The 21,717-nt window shown below is 36.7% G+C and overlaps 1 protein-coding gene across 1 annotated transcript; it reads left to right on the forward strand.

Moving 5' to 3' along the window:
- Window positions 1-10,073: 10,073 nt before the first annotated feature.
- LOC150078142 (uncharacterized) lies at window positions 10,074-21,203 on the forward strand. Its single transcript, XM_090384474.1, has 3 exons — window positions 10,074-10,171; window positions 13,588-14,010; window positions 20,691-21,203. The coding sequence occupies exons 2-3, from the start codon at window positions 13,588-13,590 to the stop codon at window positions 21,201-21,203; spliced, it is 936 nt and encodes a 311-aa protein (XP_090240600.1). The 5' UTR covers window positions 10,074-10,171.
- The last annotated feature ends 514 nt before the right edge of the window (window positions 21,204-21,717 follow it).

The following is a 21,717-nucleotide window of genomic DNA, read 5'->3' on the forward strand; positions in this document are numbered from 1 at the left end:
CAACTATGACTTCACGCAGCATTGCTGCCAATGCCACGTGGCGATCCTGAACCCGTGCTCCCTTGCACGGCCCTGTTTCTCCCCTGTCCTGGCGGGGAGAAGGTGAAGGTTCCCTTGTCTCCTCCCCACCGCCCCTCTTTCCTTCTGGTTTGGCATGGGCCTGCCTCACTGATTTTGGGGTTATCTACTCTATCGACCCTATACCTCTGTCTCTCACTCCCCCAGCCTTTAGTCTCCCCTCCCCCTCTAGTTTTCCAACTAGCGTTCATTCCATGTCAAAATTATCCTAGCCCTACACCCAAAATTCTTAATTCCAACACTGTATAACTTAAAACTCCTTTGGCCTGACCCAAACTCTAGCGCACCTCCCCCCCCCTTTTTTTTTTTTGCGTCCTAGCCACTAAAATCCCACGAAATTAGGTGGCAGGACCTGCCAGAGTACTTATTTAAAAATACTGGTGTACCTGGCTTGCCTCCACGGGGCGGGGCTAAGTGTGAGCAACGTTGGGCCTCAGTAGGGGCCCAGCGGCTAAATGGTCAGATGAACAACAGTACATGACACTACATCCAACAATATCCATACACTTTTAAATATCTGGCCTTTACAGTGTTCTGTAACACGACAATGTAGACTACGTGGAGATGGGGGTGAACCCCTGGTGCCATTAGACCCTAAACACACTTTACACTTTACACTTTGTTCTGCATGCTCGTGTAGTTGTTAATAAAATGGTCCTTTGTATCATATCCAGAGTTCTATTGACTGCAAGCGTCGTTCACTGCAGCAGCATAAGTTATAGCAGGGATGAAGGTTACCTTATAATACAACATTAGTGTTGTTTTTTTTAATCCCCAGTCTTTTCTCGTAACCCTCGCCACCAGTGCCGAGTAACGTCTTATCTTCGTCCTTATATATTGTAGGTGAGGTTGAAAGGATAAGTTTTTGTCTAAGATAACTCCTAGATATTTCATTTGGTTGGTAATTTTAATGGTCACATCTCTTTAATTTGGGATGGACGCCGTATTTGCAGGGTTCCTTTTAGTAGAATAGATGTGGTTTTCGTGGGTTAAATTTTTAACTGGTTTCTTGTAGCCCAGTTTTGTATTTTCTGTAGAGCTCAGTTTGCGGTGGTTTCCAGTTGGGCTCTTGAGTCAGCCTCAATGGTAAGAATAAAGTCGTCCGCAAAGGCCTGGGCCCCGATCAGCTCCAGGTCCAGGTTCAGGAGCTCATCGAGGACCATGTTCCAAAGGAGTGGCCCCAAGACAGACCCCCCTGCGGGCAGCCCCTGTGTACAGATCTTGTGACTTTTTGGTAGTTGGCATTTATTTCTACTTTCCTGCAAGATAGGTAGTCCTCCATTACCTTGTATAGGTTGATAGGGACTGCAGCCACGTCTGTAAGACGCAGTGTGGTTACTGTGGGTTACCATATCTGTGGATACTCTCCAGCACCTCATGGAGGACCTCTCCCTGTGCATCCAAGTCGTGTTGTGCGCTAAAGTGGCACAACCAGATATTAGTCAGCCATTCCTAATGCAAAGATATCTCGATATATGTTGCAATCAATAATAGTAATTTTCAAAATCATTTTGAAGAGTGGAATGTTGCGATATGGAAACAGATAGAGGAAAGTAAGTTGCAATCATCAACTGTAACATGGCACCATTCGTACGACTACAGGAATGCTTTCAATAAGTTTTATAAATGCAAAATAAGAGCTGCCGCACAAACCTGATAATATTGAGTAATGCGGACTCAATCTTAGACTGTTGGAACGTTAGAGATGATTAGATTCCTGTTTAAAACTGAAAAACGGAAGGAATGAAATAAGAACAAATTTGGTGTTCTTATGTGAGATATGGGAAGGAACAACTCTTCAGTCCATGTTAAGTAAATGTAGATTTAATATTTACTTTTTTAAAGTTCATAGAGGTGTAAATATATGCAGGCGCCTTTAGTTGGCGTTAGCAAAATGAATCATCGAAAACGTTTGTGGTGATTGCTTTTTATAATAAAAAACTGATAACTTGCATTCTTTTGCACCCTGCGTCAGTTTTATCACTGACAAATGCTGACATTGATAACCCAGTTATCGAGGAAGTTATTTCGAATCCCGATTCCATTAACCGTTATCGAGGAAGTTATTTCGAATCCCGATTCCATTAACCTTATTCGTTACATTTACTTAAGGAGGGTGGACCTTTAACAACTGTGTATGTGCGTGTTCTGAAACAACACAACCAAACTGTTCTTTTATACATTATGGAACAGCCAAAATGGCGAGATTAATAAAATATCTAATCGGGTCCTAATTGGGATTGTCTTCATTACATTTTCTGTACCAAATCGATGTCTCTGAGGTGTGAGTTCGTTTGAAACGAACTCACACCTCAGAGAGACATCGATATGTGTGAAATATTTTATAAATAAATGGCAGGTAAAAGCAATTCAAAGATGCTCTTTTAAAATAGTATTAATAGTTTTTGTAACAAATACACCGAATCTGTGGGGTGGGGGATTTATTTATTATTAAAATCAAAGGATAAAAGTTTATGTTTTCTGCTGTTTTGTTTTTCCTTCAGTTTAGAAAATTTCCCGAACAAATATCCTCTATTGAAGGGATTTAATTAGGGAAGTTTAAATTTCGGGAGCATTTTTAATTGAATTTCTTCAAAAAACATCACCCACCTATCGGATCCGTTAGGGCAGATTTTAGGGAACTTGTCTAATGGTTGCGTGATATGTACGAGGAGGTTTTCCTTCAGCTTGAGGGTGGTTGACTGTGGGAACAAACTTCCATCTGGGTGTAGTGGTGGTAGGCACTTTGAATAAATTCAAGGGAAAACTAGACAAATTATTGGAGGGGATGGACAAGTGATGTGGAGGTTTTTTTTTTTTTTTTTTGATTGATTGATTGATGCTTTATAAGCTTGCTTCCTTGCATCATTTGCTACTAATAATAAACACCTGTAGGATAGTCAGCAGAGAGTTCCTTGACCAACAGTAACACCAGACATAATAACAACCACCCTGTATACTTGGTAGCAATATCCGTCATGGTGGAACCTCCAACCAGGGAGAAATAATATAAGAGCAATAATAATAATAAGAAGAAGAAAATACATCGCAAAGGAGCCTAGAATGTCAGATGACACATATCCTGAGAAACGATCCAACACATCACCGCGGGGTACAAGGTGATCACCCAGACTGAGTACACTCATAGACACGACCAGCTAGCCAGGATAATAAATCAGAAGTTAGCGAGGAAATACCAGTTGACCAAAGAAAGTGTACCATGCCACAAGCACGAACCCCAGGCAGTACTAGAGATCCGAACCCACAAGCTGTACTGGGACCGCGCCATTATAACGGATAAGACCATCCCGCACAATAGACCGGACATAACCCTTGTGGACAAGATGGAAAAGTCTACCTACCTGATTGACATAGCGATGTCCAACACTAGCAATGTCCAGAAAACCCATGAGAAAAAAATTAGAAAGTACACGAACCTGAGACATGAGGTCAAGGAGATGTGGCATATGCAAGAAGTATCGACCATCCCGATCATCGTGTCAACAACCGGTATGGTACCAAAGACTCTACATAGCAACCTAGCAACAATAGGTCTCCCAGAGAACACCTACAAGGAACTCCAGAAAGTCGCAATCCTGAACGCCTGTAGGATAGTCAGAGAGTTCCTCGACCAACAGTAACACCAGACATTACAACCGACCTGTGTACTTGGTAGCAGTACCCGTCACGGAGTGGAATCCCCCAATCAGGGAGCAATAATATATAAGAGATAATAATAATAATAATACATCTTCTCCAAGATAAGCATAAACAGGTCTCTGTAGCCTTACCAAAAGGCAAGTTAAGTTTATAGAAATTGAGTCGCAGCACCAATCTAAATTCCTGGTTAGCAGTATAGTGATTTGGTCACTTAATTTTTAGAAATGTCTGTGTCAAACTCAGACCTTTCCAAACAATTCCAATCAGAATTCTTACTAATCCAATTCTTACTATTATATATATATATATATATATATCAGAGTTCTTACTAAATTCTTGGGGAGGAATCCAGCAGGTGCAATGAATATTTTAGTAAATACGTAATAAACGCTATACAGTCCAAGCATAAAACTTTTATTGGTCACATGACTTGTTTTGTGCAGAATCCAACAGTTTCATATGATTGATAAAAGATTTATGCATACCAGACTACTGCAAATGATGCTAGTTATCGAACCAGTAAAACTCAAGGGTCCGTAAAAGTTTTATGCATTCCTTAATAGATCTCCCCATTATTTTCGGTTATCCAACAGTTAGGTAGGACACTCCTTGAAATTTTGAAATATCCATTTTATCATTAGCGGAGAGTTCAAATCAAGTTCTCAAAATGGTTCTCAAAATGATTAAATTAGAAATAAAAACAATATATGGAAAAAGGACACGAATATGTTTAAACTAAGATAAAAATTTAATATAAGAAAGATCGCTGTCCCAACTCTTTCGAAGCTTACCTTTTCAAGAGGGCGGCACTAAAGGTATGCGTATCTCATGATTTCCAGAGTGACTGTGGACTGACGGGATGGACGTGCGTAAATAAAATGTAGATAATAAACCTGTAACAGAAGTGCGAAAGCACCCACAGAGAAGATAAGAAAACATAGCCTTTAAAACAAACTACTGTATTATCTATCGGCCTGTTTTTTTGTTGTTGTTTGCTTGTTTTATTACGTTAAATGGCTCAAAACTTAAGTGAAGGAAGTACAAGTGTTAAATTAAACGAAAATAATTGTTTAGGAATAACATATTTTATTCCTTTTTAGATGGTTATTATTGTCATTCAACAAGCCATATCTTAGTCAAATAGTTTTCAGGCATGCGTGTAATTAAAAACAAATATAGCACCAAACTGCAACTTGAACTTGAGTTGCGCTAAAAATTAACCAAGGTTACCACATAGGAAATATTTAGTTTCTTTTTTATTTAATTGCAAACATTTTCATACACTATTCAAGATTAATTAATGGTATACTATATTTTTCCTTTTTATTCCAACAGATGGCAGTTGCAGCTACTAAAGCTATTAACCAACTTCCATGCCAAATGCGTACAGACTTTGAGTGCCTGTGGGAATGGAATAAATGTCTCTTTGGTTATCGTCGTTGTGGTAGGTTAATATTTGATTGACTGTAACTTTTCTGTTATCCTGCACAAGTCTTTTGATCTTCCGTTGGCCACTCCCATCAAAGAGCTGTCTCCAACCACATAATCGCCGTTGGCTGGATCTTATTTGATTGTTGGACCAATCTAGAAGCACTCGAGACAAATTTTGCGTGAAAACTCCAGCTGGGTTGCAGTTTTAATGCAACAAAAATTTGAAATTTGGCCATATTTTATTAAATTCTTAAATTTTACAAGTATTCTTAAAGTTAAGAATAGTTCTAAAATTTACCTGATATACCAACGAGTGAAATTCCACTGTAATTTCATGTTGTGGGGATGGGGATTTTTATTTATTTTATTTATATTATATTATATCCTTTTTCTATCCCCTCATGATTAGTTCCCCTTTAAAATATCTCCAAACTTGTGCATCTGACTATTAACTTCACAGAAAATTCTAGGTTCAAGGGGAAAAGCTCTTAGATGTATTTAATTCCCTTCGGATAGGCTGGTACTCAGAACAACAAAAAACACACAAAGATTATATATAAAATTCAGTTTATTGTACATATTTACATTAATACATCAAAACCAAAATGATTAAACCCAAACATATGACAACATGATCTAGTCTCATCTTCTTATATATATCTTAATCATGCATCAGTTAAAACCATAAATAACAATACCAATCCCGTTCAATTCCCTTCTGCATATATTCAATCCTGCATTATTTAAAACCATTAATAACAAAATATCAGTCCCCTTCTATTCCTTTACAAAATTCAATACTTATTCATTTACTTATTACAAGGATTATTAACAGGTATCACTCACTTCTAATTCCCATCCAAAACATATTTAATTGTAGCCTATCAAGCAATTATAAACAAGGCATCAATTACTTCAAATATTTTATATATATGTATTCCCTTCCAAAATTATTTATATATCTATTAACTTGCCCTGGATAATGTCCTTCAACACATATCCTACAATAACCTATCCTTACAACTGAGTAATTTTAGTACTTATCTCACAGTATCTTTTAAAAGTCCTGCTAATCAAATTTCGGGGTTCCTACAGTTCTTGGTGTGTATGAGAATACTTATGTAACTAGCCACTTACTTAGTTATCTTGAGGCTCTGCGGCATGTCCTTCATCTTTCTCGCGGTGAACAGCAGGTCAACTCCATCTGAAACGCATCTCACAAACCCTTGGAAGGTTCGACAGGAGTTTTCGGGTTTGCTTCTTGGGTTTCGAGTACCTTTGCTCCTTAAAAACGATTCATTTCATCTGGTCAGCACGTTTGTTCTCCCTTCGGTCCGGCTCCGGATTCTATTGGCTTCAGCTCCATTATCTGCTGGGCATCAGACATCTCGTTTATCCTACAATGAGCTAACTTCACCGTATTCTGCTTTCTCAACTATTTTAGTTGCCTTCTACTCTTTACTGAACTCTGTAAAAACTCTGAAAACTCTTTACTGAAAAAAAACTCTGTCTGCTACTGGCTGACGGATTGACTAACTGACTGACTGCTACATCTTAACTTGATCCCCTTTCTTCTCTCCAACACTAACTTATACTACAACTACTCAACTTACTGACACTGACTGACTATACCATCTTAAACTTTGTCAAAAACTTGCTCAACTCTGACCTCAGTTACTCATTTCACTAACACTAACTAAAATCTCCACTTTCTCTCTTACTAACTCATATTTCCTAACACGACAAAAACCTCAACTTCGTGTGTGTGACTAACTCATCTTCAGAAACACCGACAAAAACCTCAACTCTGTCTCTTATATCATTTTCACTCACACCGACAAAAATCTCAACTTTGTGTCCCTTTTCAATCCTTTCTCCTTCATCTTACTCCCGATTTCGCCACGCCTATTCTCAGTGATTCCTTCCAATCCTATATTCATTTACGAATTCTTCTCATTTGATTTGTTATAAGGCCTATACTCAGCCTGCCCAGTAGCACGTGTTACTATACACCCACTTTTTACAATTCTACCAGATTGTGTGCCCTTTGCTGTTTGCCGATTATCCAAAAAACAACTCTTCCCTTGTCATATAATGCCTTTGTCCCCGTAGCGTTCTAAAACCACGAAAATCACATCTCCTGACCACAGCATCTATATTTGGAAACTTATGTGCTGGTCAAGAACCCACTTCCTGTTTACGACCGACTATCCGTACTAAGTTCGACCTCGCATAAACCTTAAATTGCCTGTTGTTGTTTGGACCCATGCCGCTTTACAGTAGTTTCCTACTGTTTATTCCCCGCTTATAACGGAAGTTGATGGCTAATGGCTCTGCTTTTATTACTTACTACCCATTAAATTTATATTCCATGCTGAAAAATCCTTATTATTGAAATCAGATGGTATTACTTTCTTATTCACTAGCAGCCAGAATTCCTTTTTCTTAATTAATAAAAACCAACTTATTATTTTTTTTATTCTGTAAGATTTTTAATCTTACAATATTCAGCTTTATTTTAATTTTTATTTATTGTTACAATGAATGTCCAATCTTCCCCAACTTATCCTTCTGAAAATGGTCTCTAGATAATGAGATGTAAACCACCATGGCACCATTTTCTCTCAGGTTTTTACCATTTCAAGTCTAATTTCACCTACACCCTCTCATTCTTGATGTTACCCGAAATTCCCATTTCAGGAATGTTAATGTCCTTAATCCATTTGCGTAATAGGTGGGCGGAAGTTTGCCTTTAGCCAGCGGGTGGTTGATTGGTGAAATAAACCTCCACCTGTTGTTGTGGAAGTTGATATTTTAGATAAATTCAAGGAAGAATTGGACAAACCGTTGGAGTGAATGAATATATGAAATGGGAAGTGTCTTTTTTTTTTGGATGATGGTGTCTAAGCTTGCTTTCTTGTCATTTGCCACTACTAATGCTAATCTCGAAGAAAATGCACGTCATACATCAATTGTAGACTTGTTGTAAGGTTTTAGGTGCATCAGCAACTAAGGCTAGTATATAATATATCTATAAATTGCGTGTGTTCTGTGGTCGATTTGTTGCTTTCTGTACGAAAAACCCGAGTTTCCAGGGGATAAAAAACTATGCTATCCTCGTCTCAGACTGACTAACTAACTCAGCCGCGTTGTGAAAAATACCCATAAAAATTCCTGTCGTTATTTACGGGACAGATCGAACTCAGATCTTTTCCACCTGATGTGGGGCTATTATATACAATTCTTATACCAACCACTACTTAAAAGGTGTGTTCCGGCGGCCGGATCATATTTTGTTTTAAAATGACTTTTAAGCATAAATATCCATAGTTGAACAGCATCCAATTCTATATTTATAGGCCCTGGTTGTTATAATCACCATCCTTCCCTCACTAGGTAGAAAATACCCGAGTTCGAATCCTGTCAATGACGCGAGGAATTTTTATGGATCTTTTCCACAGCGTGGCTGAATCAGTCGATCTCAGACATTGTAGCATGGTTTCCTTACAGCAAACTCGGGTTTTTCATCCAGAAAACAGTAAATCGACTACAGAACACGTGCAATATAAATAAATTTTTTATACGGCGCCATATGGCCTAAGTCGCTGAAAACACAAAATAGAAATGTGCAGCAGAAAAAGAAAACTAAAGTTTCGATTTTTGTTTGCTGAGATTATTCAGTTTCCCTTTGAAAACTGACAGCTGTGTGATAACTTTATCTGAAATATTGGCACGTTGAGTTTCGATCATTGCGTATGATGATATCACCACCGCCTAACCATTGTATGTTTTAATCTTGAATCCTAAAGTATTTTGTCTCCTAATACACTTCAGTGTATTTTCCCAGTGTTTAATTTAAATATTTATTCTATTTATGTATACTTATATTATAAATACATTTTTTTTACATTTCCTTACTTTCCGATGATTGTTCTGTAGTATTTATTGGTTAAATATGTTACAATAATCACAAAATTAAATATATTACAATAATTATTAATATATCGGTTAATTCGTATTATGCATTAATTTGTTGAGGTTTTCAGTGGATCGAACACTTTTTAGATCAACATATAGAGCAAGTTATATTTATAGAGAAAAGCCTTAAAAATTTATGAACGTATCAAAATACTCTAATTTTTATAAAAATTAATGTTTATTCCAGTAGTTTTATTAAAAAAAAGAAATAAATTATGATTTTGTTGGCTATGAATTGGTTGTTTTGTGATTTAAAGTCGCATTGGCAATTGAGGACGTAGTTCACCAGATAAGATGAAATAAGTGTCTGAATATGATGGAAAAGCTTATCGTAAAGCAGTGCATTTTATTCATCAGTCCGGTTTTTAGGGGATGAAAAGGCACAATAATTCAAAATTGAACTCTTAAATCTGACACTACATTGGACAATACACCAGTCTTATTATCTAAAAAAAAATAATTAAAAATTCGCAACATAGAAGCTCATTGCTGAGTGACAGTATTATAAGGTGGTTACTTATCACCAATGAGCAATGTACTTCAATGCGCATTTAGAGAAAAACTACATTGCACAACTCTCTGGATAATATGTGGTAAACCGAATGGGCAGAACAAATTTTAAAATAATAGTTATACAATGCATATTTAAAACCGTTTTCTCTGTTAAGGAGAAAAGAAAAACTTGATTGCACTTTGGATTGGACTTTAATATGCGAAACCTGCGCAAAATGTTTCTATTTTCAATAGGGCTTTTCCCCAGCTTAGAAATTCGAAACCAAAGCTATATTTGAAATCGAAACCAAAACTATATCATTTGAAATAGAAACGGAAACAAAATTGACGATGAGAAATGAAACCGAAAGTAAACTGCTAGCATCCATTCGTTCGAGATTATCTTCCGTGGGTCGCAGCTGGCTGTTGCTGGAACTTTCTCAGACTATATAACTGCGAACACTCAAACGCCAAGCACAGTGCACCTTGATTCCGAATTTATATCATCGCAGAAGAGAAGAAAACCCCGAACGTAAGTAGTGTACTCCCAATTTTAATTTCTAAATGATGTTTTTAGATATTTTGAATAGCATGACATCACTTCCCTTTCATAAGTGCCAGGAAGGATGTCTAAGCTTCTGCAAACGGATACTTTTTACCATATTCTTGATTAATTAACGTTAAATTGTGTTTTACAAATTGATTAAATAGTCTTAGTCACGTTCGTTAGCTTATTTTGTTAAAGTGAGCTAGCGATTTCGTAATTTAACCCTCACTACTCGTACGGCAGTTGTAATCGATGTTTTCGCGGAATATCGTAGTGGTACGGCGTTCTGACGACCAAACGTGAAAATACGGGACTTGCTGTTTGTATCGTCGAGGAGGCGCTTCGCTTTGATTGGTGGGTCGTTATTTAAGACAAGGACAGTTGCAGGGAGAAGGTGGCCACGATCTTAACAACTAGTTTGGTTTTGGTTTTGGTTTTTATGGCGCATGAGTAGCTTAGACCGTGCGCAAACTATATACAGTACTTCTCAGTACTACCAATTGCTGAACCATAATCCCTCTAGCTCTTAATTCGTGGTTCCTACAGCAAAAATTTCTGAAATTGCCCAAAGGCCAGAGGTGAGAATATGCGGTAGCAGTAAATAGCAAGTCTTGCACGCACGCTTTATTCTGCTGAAAAAACTGAATCCGTGTTCAAAAGACGACGACTCCATACAAGGTCTGAAATCTGTCATGAAGAAACACTGCAGTTTCTTGTAAAGCTTTTAGAGCATCGTTGGAAGTTTCATATTTAATTAGGAAAAAATTGGAATCACATACTATTGCTGAATCCCTTGTTCTCCCTGCTGCAATAAAAATGATTTCAATTATGCATGGAGAAAAGTACAGCAACGATTTAAATACCATTCTTCTATCAAGAGACACAGTTATCGCGAACAACATAAAATTCTGTTTATTAAATCGATTGAGAGGAAGTCCAACTTTTGCAATACAGTTTAGATGAATTCACAGATATTTTAAACCTCGCTCAACTTATTGTATATGTCAGATACTGCTACGAAGGAGATATTTTGGAGAATTCCTATTTTGCAAAGTTTTGGAAGGAAGGAAGAACGATGGGAGAGATTTTTGATGTTATAAACATTTTCTTTCAAACAAATATTGTCTAAAGGGGAACAACTACTTTGCGATTTGTACTGATGGTGCGGCTGAATTAACCTTTGTAACGAAATTGGATGAAACGCTTCTTTTAGATACGAAAGTGGGGTGGTTGTCCAGTGGTAAAGTGCTACGATGTCTTTTTGGCCTTAAACATCAAGTTTTGTTTTTATCTGTCGGATAAAAATCGGAACCTTGCTCAATTGTTTACAAATCAAAAATGGCCTGGAAAACTTAGTTCCCTTGCTGATATATTTTAAAATCTTCATAATTTAAATTTAAGTCTTCAAGGACAAGGAACAAATATATTAATACTCAATGATAAAACAGAAACTTTCAAAGGGAAGCTTATAATTTTTGGAAAACTGAATTCGAGTGTAATAATACTAAAATTGAAATGTTCCCATGCTTTTCTAATTTTGTTCTAATATTGACATTTTAAAATTCAGGGACATCATTGCCACCCAACTAACAATGCTAATTAAGAATTTTTCCAAATGATTTACTGTACTGTATCTCCAAAAAAAAAGTTGTATTGGATTCGCGATCCCTTTGCATTTGATATTTCTTCATGTCCCAAAATTATTTATTTTATTTGATGAATTACCAATCAGAGCAGAGCAGATTACCTCGAAGTAATTAAAACAGTGCCCATTCAACCTCTCAGCTGCCCAACTCAAAGCCAGAGCTCATTCGTGCATCAGCCAACAGAGCAGCAATCTTAAAGACATAATGGATTGGTTCCATAGGAGATAGTTATTGGCAGGAAAAATGGGAAATATGTTGGCAAGAAGGATAGGTGGAATATGCCCATCTGCCAAGGGCAAAAGTTGATGACGTTGTAGAGCAGTTATCTTTTAAGGGTACAAAAGGTGAATTTAGTGTACACGTTTTAACTAATGACATTAATAGTAGGTGATCTGTGGACTTACTTAACAAGTACAGGTCAATGTTGGAAAAAAAACTCGCGAGTTAAGCTTAAATTTGAAAGTGTCTCCAATTCTGCCCAGGCACGATAGGAGGGAGAATATGATGAGAGCGTTGTCAATCAATTCGGCCCTGGAGAGACTGTGCAAGGCTCATCGGGTAGAATTTTTCGCAGCATGGTCTATGCTTGTTAACAAGAGAGACTGCTTCCACAGGAAGGGGATACACTTAAATAGAAAGGGTGCGAGGCTGTTTGCTGATGCTATCTATATGAAATCTAAGAACCAAGTTCTATGAATATCTTATGATTTTAAATAACTATGATCAAGACTCTATTTGGTGATAATTAATGGAATTTTGGCTCATTTGGATTTCAAGTTGAGATATAGTTATAAATACCTCGAATTAAATTGATAACGTTGAGAAGTATAATTTTTAATTCAAATTTTTGTTGTGCTTCTTCGTTGGTTTATGAGAAATATTAAATAATGTTTGTGGTTTTGTTTTTCTATGTTTATAATGCTGTTTGTCTTAGGCAATGAATTCATTAACAATGATTTGGTTTATCCTAAATTTGATATTATTATATTTTTCTTGTTTGAGTACTAATAATGTACTGAACTGTAATATATTATTATTATTTTACTTTTAAATATTATTTCTGTATGTGTACGTAAACGTGCAGTAGAATATCTTTATATGTCATGACTAATTTCTTTATAAAACAACTTAATAAAAAGACCAGTATATCTTAAGTTAGGATATACTATACTTTAAAAATGGATGAAGGCTTAATTTTCTTTATTATATTAAGGTACTGCTCATCAAATAAAGGACTCTTGCCCAATTTGATGTTATTTTCATCAGATGCTACTTTTTAATGTCCGTGTAACTTTTACTGTTGGTGGTCTTTGGTCTCCATTCAGCAAAAGATTGGACTCTTAGTACTAGAGCCAAACCTTTCGGCAAGATTCATATTGGATCAGTAAACCTATTAACTGATGCAAACTACACATCGCCTTTGGGAATCAAGTTTATAAATAAATTTGCGGGCCTCAGCATTAGCAGTATTTTTCCGAATTGCATCTTTCCAAAATCGAAGAAATTTAATAATTGCCAAGACAAAAATTTTATAATTTCTGCAGTTGCAATTACATCACGATTCGATAAACGAAAGGCGGCCATATTTAACTTCCAATCATTGGGAGTTTTACTAAATGAGCAAGAACATTTCTTGTGTTTTAATTTAAGTTTTAGAATAAGAGCAGCATTTTAATGTAACAAAGAAAAGTAAAAGCCCATTATTTTAAAATTAAATCATTTAAGATTAATCCCTTTTTTCTTTCTTTCCAATAGATGGCGAATGCAATTTCCAATAACCAGCTTCCAAGTGAAGTGCCTGATGGTGGATGTCTGTTGGCAAGAAACAACCCTGATGACTATATAATTACGGAGAGCGCATATGCAGGAAAATGGTACCTGATGGTAAATAATCAAGCCAAAGACAATGAGGGCAGAACAGAACTCGACTGTCGTTGGCTAAAGGCAAGAGAACTAGTCCGCAAAGGGGTTTTTGAGGCAGCAAAATGCGTGTGGAAAAAAGGAGATTTGCGTGGGATGATTGTTTTTTTTACAAACGACAGGAATATTGAAGATGCAAGAAATACAATAGGATGCATTTCGAATCAGTTCACATTTCCGAAAATAGAGAAATATAATTTCGATGAAAGAGAACGGAAATTTAGAGGAACCTTTAAGTATCCCATCAGCACCAATCAGGTACACATAACTTAGTTATTATAATTAGTATTCATCGATTTTCATTTTCTATATAACCCGGGTATTGTCAATACCAATTTCAGCTCTGTGAAATTATCATTTTCCATGTGCGGGCCCCCAGTGGGAAACACTTATTAGTAATTTTAGTTATCAAAGCATGTGCAAAAGTAAACTAATATAATTCATATCAGTAGACACTGGCTTAATGAATGCCTAATTATTATAGCATACATAAAATCTTAGGTACATTGTTTCTCTCTCAACTTTTGTAGAAAACCAACTCAATTTATCACACTTATGTCATGTGTACAGCATTGAGTAACTTGAGAATGACATGAAGTCCTGATATACACCGCGTGCATTTATCCTCTATAGCATCACTGGTTCTTTATTTTGTATTAGCCATATGCTTGTATAGTTCATGGAAGCCATACGCTTTTGCTGCAATAGCTAAATAAAAGTAAAAATTAGATAAAAAATACAATTTATTCTCTTTCCTCCTCACTTAGGTTACTGTCCAGCTAACCTATGAATTCATTCAAACTTATCAACCACAACTACCTGCTGAGGTAACTTGTTCCAGCATTGAACAGTTCGCTGCCTAAAAGAAAACTTCCTACAATGTAGTCCAAATCTTTTTGCTGGAATTTTAATTCATGCCCCTAATCTTTATAACAGTGAAATGTCCACTTTGATTTCTTTTAGTAACTCCACGCAGAGCCTTATATACCTCAGTTAAGTTCCCTCTAAGGTGCCTGGGTTCCATGCTCTGCAGCCCACATAATCGAAGTCTTTCCTCGTACAGTCGCCGTTTTGCCGATCAAAAAATCCGAGTTGCCGTCTTTAGACACTTTCAAGGTGCTCATTGTCTTTTTTTTTTCAGATGTGGTGTCCATACTTGGCCATAATATTCCAAATTAGATTTATAATTGCTTTATACAATCGATTATGACTCCTTCTCTCTTCAGGCTGTTGTTCGATAAATCATCAATATGATATTGGCCTTTCCTGATTTAAATTGCTGGGCAACCTTCATTTCTGCCCATATTGGAACTCCCAGATCCATTTCTTATTTGACTCTTTTTAATTGAATCCCACCAAGTGTCTAAATTATTCTGGTGTTGCTATTCCCAAAATGTAAGACCTTGAATTTTGCTGCATTCTTAACTCGGTGCCACTTTTTCTGACCATTCTTGAAGCCTGTTGAAATCATCGTGAAAGAGCACTGCTTGGCACTGATCATTAACAATCTCGCAAAATTGACGTCGTCTGCAAATTTTGACATCACGCTCTTTATTCCTTCATCGATGTTATTTATGAAAAAATAGAAACATGTGGCGTAAGAGCAGATCTTTGAGGTTCCCAAATCTGATGTAACATCAATCTGAAGAACATTGCAGGGGTGCCGGTTGCCTTGTGGCAGCCCTGCAATCTATCGTAGAATCTTTTCAGTAATCCCAACACGTTCCAGCTAATGCAGTAACCGCTCTTGAAGAATTGAGTCGAATGTCTTGCTAAATTCGAAATAAACCATGTCGAAATTGATTTTACATCCAGCTCAAGAGTAACTGCCAAAATAGATTACCAGGTTAGTTAAACATGATTTCCCCGAAGCGAAATGGCATTGTTTTTATTACATATATTGTGAATGCCTTCATAACGAGTTGACTGTATTTCACTAGCTCGAATAAGCAACACTTTGCCAATAGAGAAGACTACTGTTACTTATTCTCGTGGATATCCCCACCCAAACGACACCATTTCGAAGCTTGTTGGTCTTTCATCCATGTGTGGGTAGATATTCCAGCTACGAGTGACAACCGTTGTGAAGATAATCAAAATATGAGATGTAACAAAACCGATTTAATTTCATCTATTTTGGGATTTACTACAAACTAAAATGATGCACTAACTTGTTCGTCTTGTAAATTTTCAGTAGTTTGAGTGTTTCAGCCCTAAACCCTTTTAGTACTTAATATCGCAATTGGCGTCTTTCCTATTGTGGAGTTAGACTTCATAATTTGGTTGGAAGAAACAGTTGATGACAAGATAGCGTAGGGTTCCTTCTTGCTGTTAGAGCCAGATAGTTGTCGTTGATGTAGCCCTCTGACGACCTTTTCCAGCTCTTCTTGTACTGGTTCCTATCTCCAGGAGCTCTTCCATAATGTCGAGACGACACAGTGACATTAAGTCAACGTACCACCATCACTGCCTGTGACTGCCCGGCTTCAAGTCACAATGGCCCGCCATCTCAAAGAATCATCTAAAGGATGGTGACTTTGCCATCCAGAGTACTGGAGATGTGGCTATCCCACTGAGAAAGTGGAAATGGGAATGAAATTATGTGGTTGCAACCAGTGTTTTTATAAGCATGAATAATTTGCATAATGTGTAGCTCTGTAAGGTGCTAGATCAATTTTTATTGGATACTCGGAATAAGCATGCCAGGATGCCTATTATATCAAATATTTGCCTTGGCGACACTGTTCACAACAATAATGCAAGAAAAAAGTTTTGTTTGGTTAATTTTCTTGAGAATTTTGTTCCTAAAGAGCAAGGTCAATGTGTGTTTGTTTTAATTGCAGTCACCAGGGTTTCCTCTATAAACCACAGTAGTATTTGAAAAGACCAAGGCCAGCAAGTGTATGTATATAGGTGTGTAAGACTTGCTATGTTGAGTGTTGAGTGCCGGCACCTGGCAACTTTGCAGCTAGGGGACAGGACACCTGGTTCCCTGTCCTCTGACTCCCAACATTGGCCACGAGGAGGCATGCCAGGGACTGCTTTTAAACTGAAACTCTTACTGGGGCTATCAGGCAAGCCTGGGAGCCTGAAGGCATTTAGGGAAAGGAAGTGGATATAAGAATGAGAAGTATGGGAACTGGAAGGGAAGGGAAAGTTGGATAGAAGATAAGGGGAAGAAGAAATAGACATCCCCTGAAATAGAACAGAGAAGAGAAAGTAAAAAATACAAAGTATTCAGGTATTTTATGAAAAGGAAAATGGTAATAGAATGAGAAGACTGGGAGCAGGGGGGAAATAGAGATAGAAAGTAGGGGAAGAAGAATAAGGCATCCCCTAGAAGAATGAGTAACAAAGAGTAAGAAAGTAAAACAGATTTAAGAAAGACTAGTGAACAGATACTTAATCTAAACTTAAGACCAAATATCAGTCAGCCATAAACAATAACAACAATATGTACATTGGCTCTAGCTTTAGACCATCCCATAATACAGGTGGAGAGACATTAATAAACCAATTATATTTCCTACACATTACACACACATTAGGTGAACAGGAAACAAAGAAAATCATGTCTAAACAAAAGCTAAGTTAAGTTTTAAGCCAATTACAATTCAATACTAGCAAAGAGTTAGCAATACACACCCAAAAGTACAGAGTTAGCAATACCCACCCAAAAGTACAGAGTTAGCAATACCCACCCAATAAGTTTTAAGCCAATTACAATTCAATACTAGCAAAGAGTTAGAAATACCCACCCAAAAGTACAGAGTTAGCAATACAGTGAGAAACAATAAAACAAAATTAGAATACATTTCTGCAACCAAAATCATTCCAGCCCCTCCCAACACAGGAGAAGCAACAAGGACAATTTATAGTCTCTCCACAAAAGCAAGAATAATTTCGCAAAGGACATCTTCCATCTAAATAACACATTGGCCCATACAACTTTTGAAATTTTGCAAGATTATTTAATGAAAAAAACTTTCAAGCCTACATGTCAGTAATGCTCCTGGATTTGATGGAATATACCCTATAACCTTAAGGAGGTGGCAAGTGAGTGCATTGAACCATTGAGGCTAATTATGCAAGCATCACTAGACTCTGGGGAGATTCCGTTAGATTGGAAAAGTGCCAATGTATCTGCCATACATAAGGGTGGTTCTAAGAGTGAAGTGGGAAATTATCGACCTGTCAGTCTGACATCAATGGTAGGGAAAATTAGGGTCACTCATGAGCTGGATTTAGGGAATAATTTCAACATTGTTTATTTAGATTTCAGCAAAGCTTTTGACTCAGTCCCACATGAGCCGTGGCTTTATAAGCTGGAACAGGTTGGAATCACTGGGAAAATCCTTAGTGGATATCAGGATGGCTTCAGGGCAGGAGGCAGAGGGTTGTGATAAATGGCTATTCCTCAGATTGGGTTGATATAAGAAGTGGGGTTCTCCAAGGATCAGTATTAGGACCACTGTTGTTTTTAATTTTCATAAACGACATTGATGAAGGGATAGAGGGCGTGATGTCTAAATTTGCAGATGATGTTAAAATTGGTAGAGTAGTTAATAATCACTGTCAAGCTGAGCTTCTTCAGAGAGACCTAGATAGACTTCAGGAATGGTCAGAAAAATGCAGCTGTGCTTTAATCGAACAAAGTGTAAGGTATTATACCTGGGAAACAGTAATCCCAAAATAACTTATTCACTTGGTGGAGTTCAACAAAACCCGGTACTGGAGGAAAGGGACTTGGGTGTTTCGATACGCTCAGACATGAAATTCTCTGAGCATTGTAAACAGGTTGCAAGGAAAGCCCATGGTGTCCTATCGATGATCTATCGAACTTTTGCAAGTAGAGATAGGGACGTGATAATCCCATTATATAAGGCTTATGTTAGACCACACTTGGAATACTGTGTTCAAGTATGTAGACCGCACCTAAAGAAAGACATCGAGCTTCTTGAAATGGTGCAAAGACGGGTAACTCGCCTGGTGAGATCGGCAAAAGGGCGTCCTTATGAAGAAAGACTTCGAATATGTGGGTTGCAGAGTTTGGAAACTAGACACCTTAGAGGAGATTTGATTGAGGTGTTTAAGGCTCTGAGAGGCATCAGTAAAATGAATGAGGACGAAATTTTCAAGATTATAAATGATGCTAGAACTAGGGAAAATAATTCAAGTTATGGGGGGGGGGGAATATTTAGATTGGACTGCAGGAAGTTTTATATACGTAATTAAAACAACTACAAATCACACACAAAAAAAAAAAAAAAAAAAGAATGACATATGTCTAGCCAACATATTAACTCTACGATGTCTATCCTCTAAATTCAGAGGGAAACCACAATAACTTCTAGAACATATGTATATGCACTTTACAGCCGAAGGGTCAGTCAATGATCAACTCTACATTTCAGGAAATTATCCTGCCAAGCACCAACAACATAAGTACTGGGCCATCAAACAGAGGCCCAAAACACTATGGGAAGTTCACCCTCAACAGTCAAGACTTCGAATATTAAGACACGGTGCAAGTGAGTCCACACAAGCCCATATTCAAAAGAAGAAAAAAAAAATGACTCAGTTACATTACTTTGTTAGACAACTAATAATTAATAATATTTTAGGAGAAACACACAACTCCAGCAATTACCAGGACTATGAAGGGGAAAAAAAAAACAAAAAAAGATCAGACATACAGTAACAGTTCCAATCCAGTCAGTTCACCAATAACGAAATGAAAACCTTATAGTATATGCTATTAAACCAAAAGTCCTTGGCCAACAGACATTTCCACCCTAATAAATCAAGTTCAACCAGGGAAGAATCAATTCACCAAAACAGTTCATTTAAACACAACTAGGTTTTTTTTTTTTTTTTTAATGCTGATGGTCATGATATACAATTGAAAACAAGTTGTAGAATCTGCAACTTTGATATTTATTATCAGTTTGCAATCAATTTCAGAATCCCAACAACCCAAGACATTTCTAAAGAGAAAACAAAACCCAAGCTGAGTTATTAATGAGTAGAGGGCTTTTATCAGAATGTCATTACTCCCAATGTTTTATGGTCCTCAACGGCAGCCTATTTGGCATCATACTTTCCTGTTTGCCACTTCTTTCAAAGATTCTGAGTTCAATTCCTGCTGACGAATGGAAGAATTTCTAAAGTCTTCTTCGATTAACGCTGTATTTAACCCATCTATGGGAATGGAGTAGGATTTCCTCCATATTATTCCGGGTTTTACAACTCGCACAACAAGGAAATATGCCCTGTGACTACATAATATATGGATATGGCAAAAGGCCACATGAACTGAGGCAACAGCCCTCCTTCTGGCAGTAACGGGAAACAGTCAGTAGTTCACCTAGAGACTTCCTCTGGTTGTTCAATAAGAGGCGAGTAATAGAAGAGGAAACACGACATTACACTAAACACAAACCCTAAAGAACTCTCTCAACTGTTAACAGGGTTCATACTTCTTCACAGAGACATTCGGTGGGTTTCTGGGAAACCCTGGCGTCGACCAGACTATAAATCTAAGTCTTCACGTGCCTTATTAATCTAATATTAAAATAGCGAGCACTTCTTTTTTAATCTTAGATTAGTAACTTTTGTAGTTATACTTTCAAAATTTAGCACCATTATTTTCATATATTATTATTTCATATTTTCAATGGATTTCAACATAAAAGTTGAGCAATATTTGGTTTTATAAGAGTATATAAATTTGTTTTTAATTTGTAGTTCAATTTCTGTTGAACCACGCACCCAACAAAAGAAAAGTTTGTTCGGAATGCACAAAGAAATAATATATTTTTTCATGCACTGATATAAATTTCCTTAAAATATTTCTTTTATTAACTATTTAGAAATAGATTAATGAGAAATAATTCCAAAACTCATATTCTTTATTATTATTTTGTTATTTACCACAGGCGGATTCATCTACTGGCATGGCATGTTTCTGTGCTATAAATTTCAATAATTTTAATTTCGTTAAAAACGAAGACGACTGGTATGATCCAAATAATCTGTATGGAGGGAAATGGTTGCTATGGAGGCCCCATTTCATTACAGACTGTAATGGACTTACTTTGCACGAGAGCAGTTGTCTAAAAGCAGTGGAACTTGTGTCTCGAGGTTATTTCAATGCAGTGAAGTACTCTACAGTGTACACGAGCGGCGATCCCCAAGGAATGATCTTCTTCTTCACCAAAGACTACCGCAATGTTGGAGATGTAAGTAAAACGGCCGAAACAGTAAGGAACCATTTCGAGTCCTTCAAGTATATGTTTTATAAAACTGATGGAGACAAATTTCGGAAAAGGAATGGTGCAAAGGTAATCAGCATGTATCGTTATGAAGCTGCGGGTCAACTGTTTAAATCAAATGGTGAGAAGTGGATCCCTGTTGCAGAAGACTCTTATATTTACTCCGAAGTAAATTAGAATTAAATTTATCTCATGAAAATTAACTTTATTTATATATTTTTATTTATTTTACTTTTGAGAGTTATTTGTGAGAGAAATGTCAGAATTGTTGAATAATTCTTTGCATTTTTGTTCTACTTAAATCGTTTTCTAAAAGAAGAAATAAAAGTTATATCGATATGGAAATTTGAATGATTAGCGTCTAATTAATCCATACAGTGACTGTGAAACCAAAAACAGCTGATAATGGGGAAACTACTGATTGGTTAACAACTATAACTACAATAACTGATAAATTATTTTTGATGGATGAACATAAGGATTCTGAGTATCAGAGGAAGATTAGAGAAGAAAATTTTAGGTATATTGGTATTAATGATGTTTAATTGTTTAATGATAATGAACTTAGGTCAGTTTGCTCTAAATTGAATGTCAATAAAACTCCAGGAATTGATAAGCTTGAGAATAGCTGTATTATTAAAATTGTAGATATGTTTCCTGATCTTATATTAAATATGTTTAATAAATGTTT

The sequence above is a fragment of the Mastigoproctus giganteus genome, chromosome 11 (assembly GCF_048544385.1).
Source record: "Mastigoproctus giganteus isolate SK-2022 chromosome 11, ASM4854438v1, whole genome shotgun sequence".
Lineage (NCBI taxonomy): Eukaryota > Metazoa > Arthropoda > Arachnida > Uropygi > Thelyphonidae > Mastigoproctus > Mastigoproctus giganteus.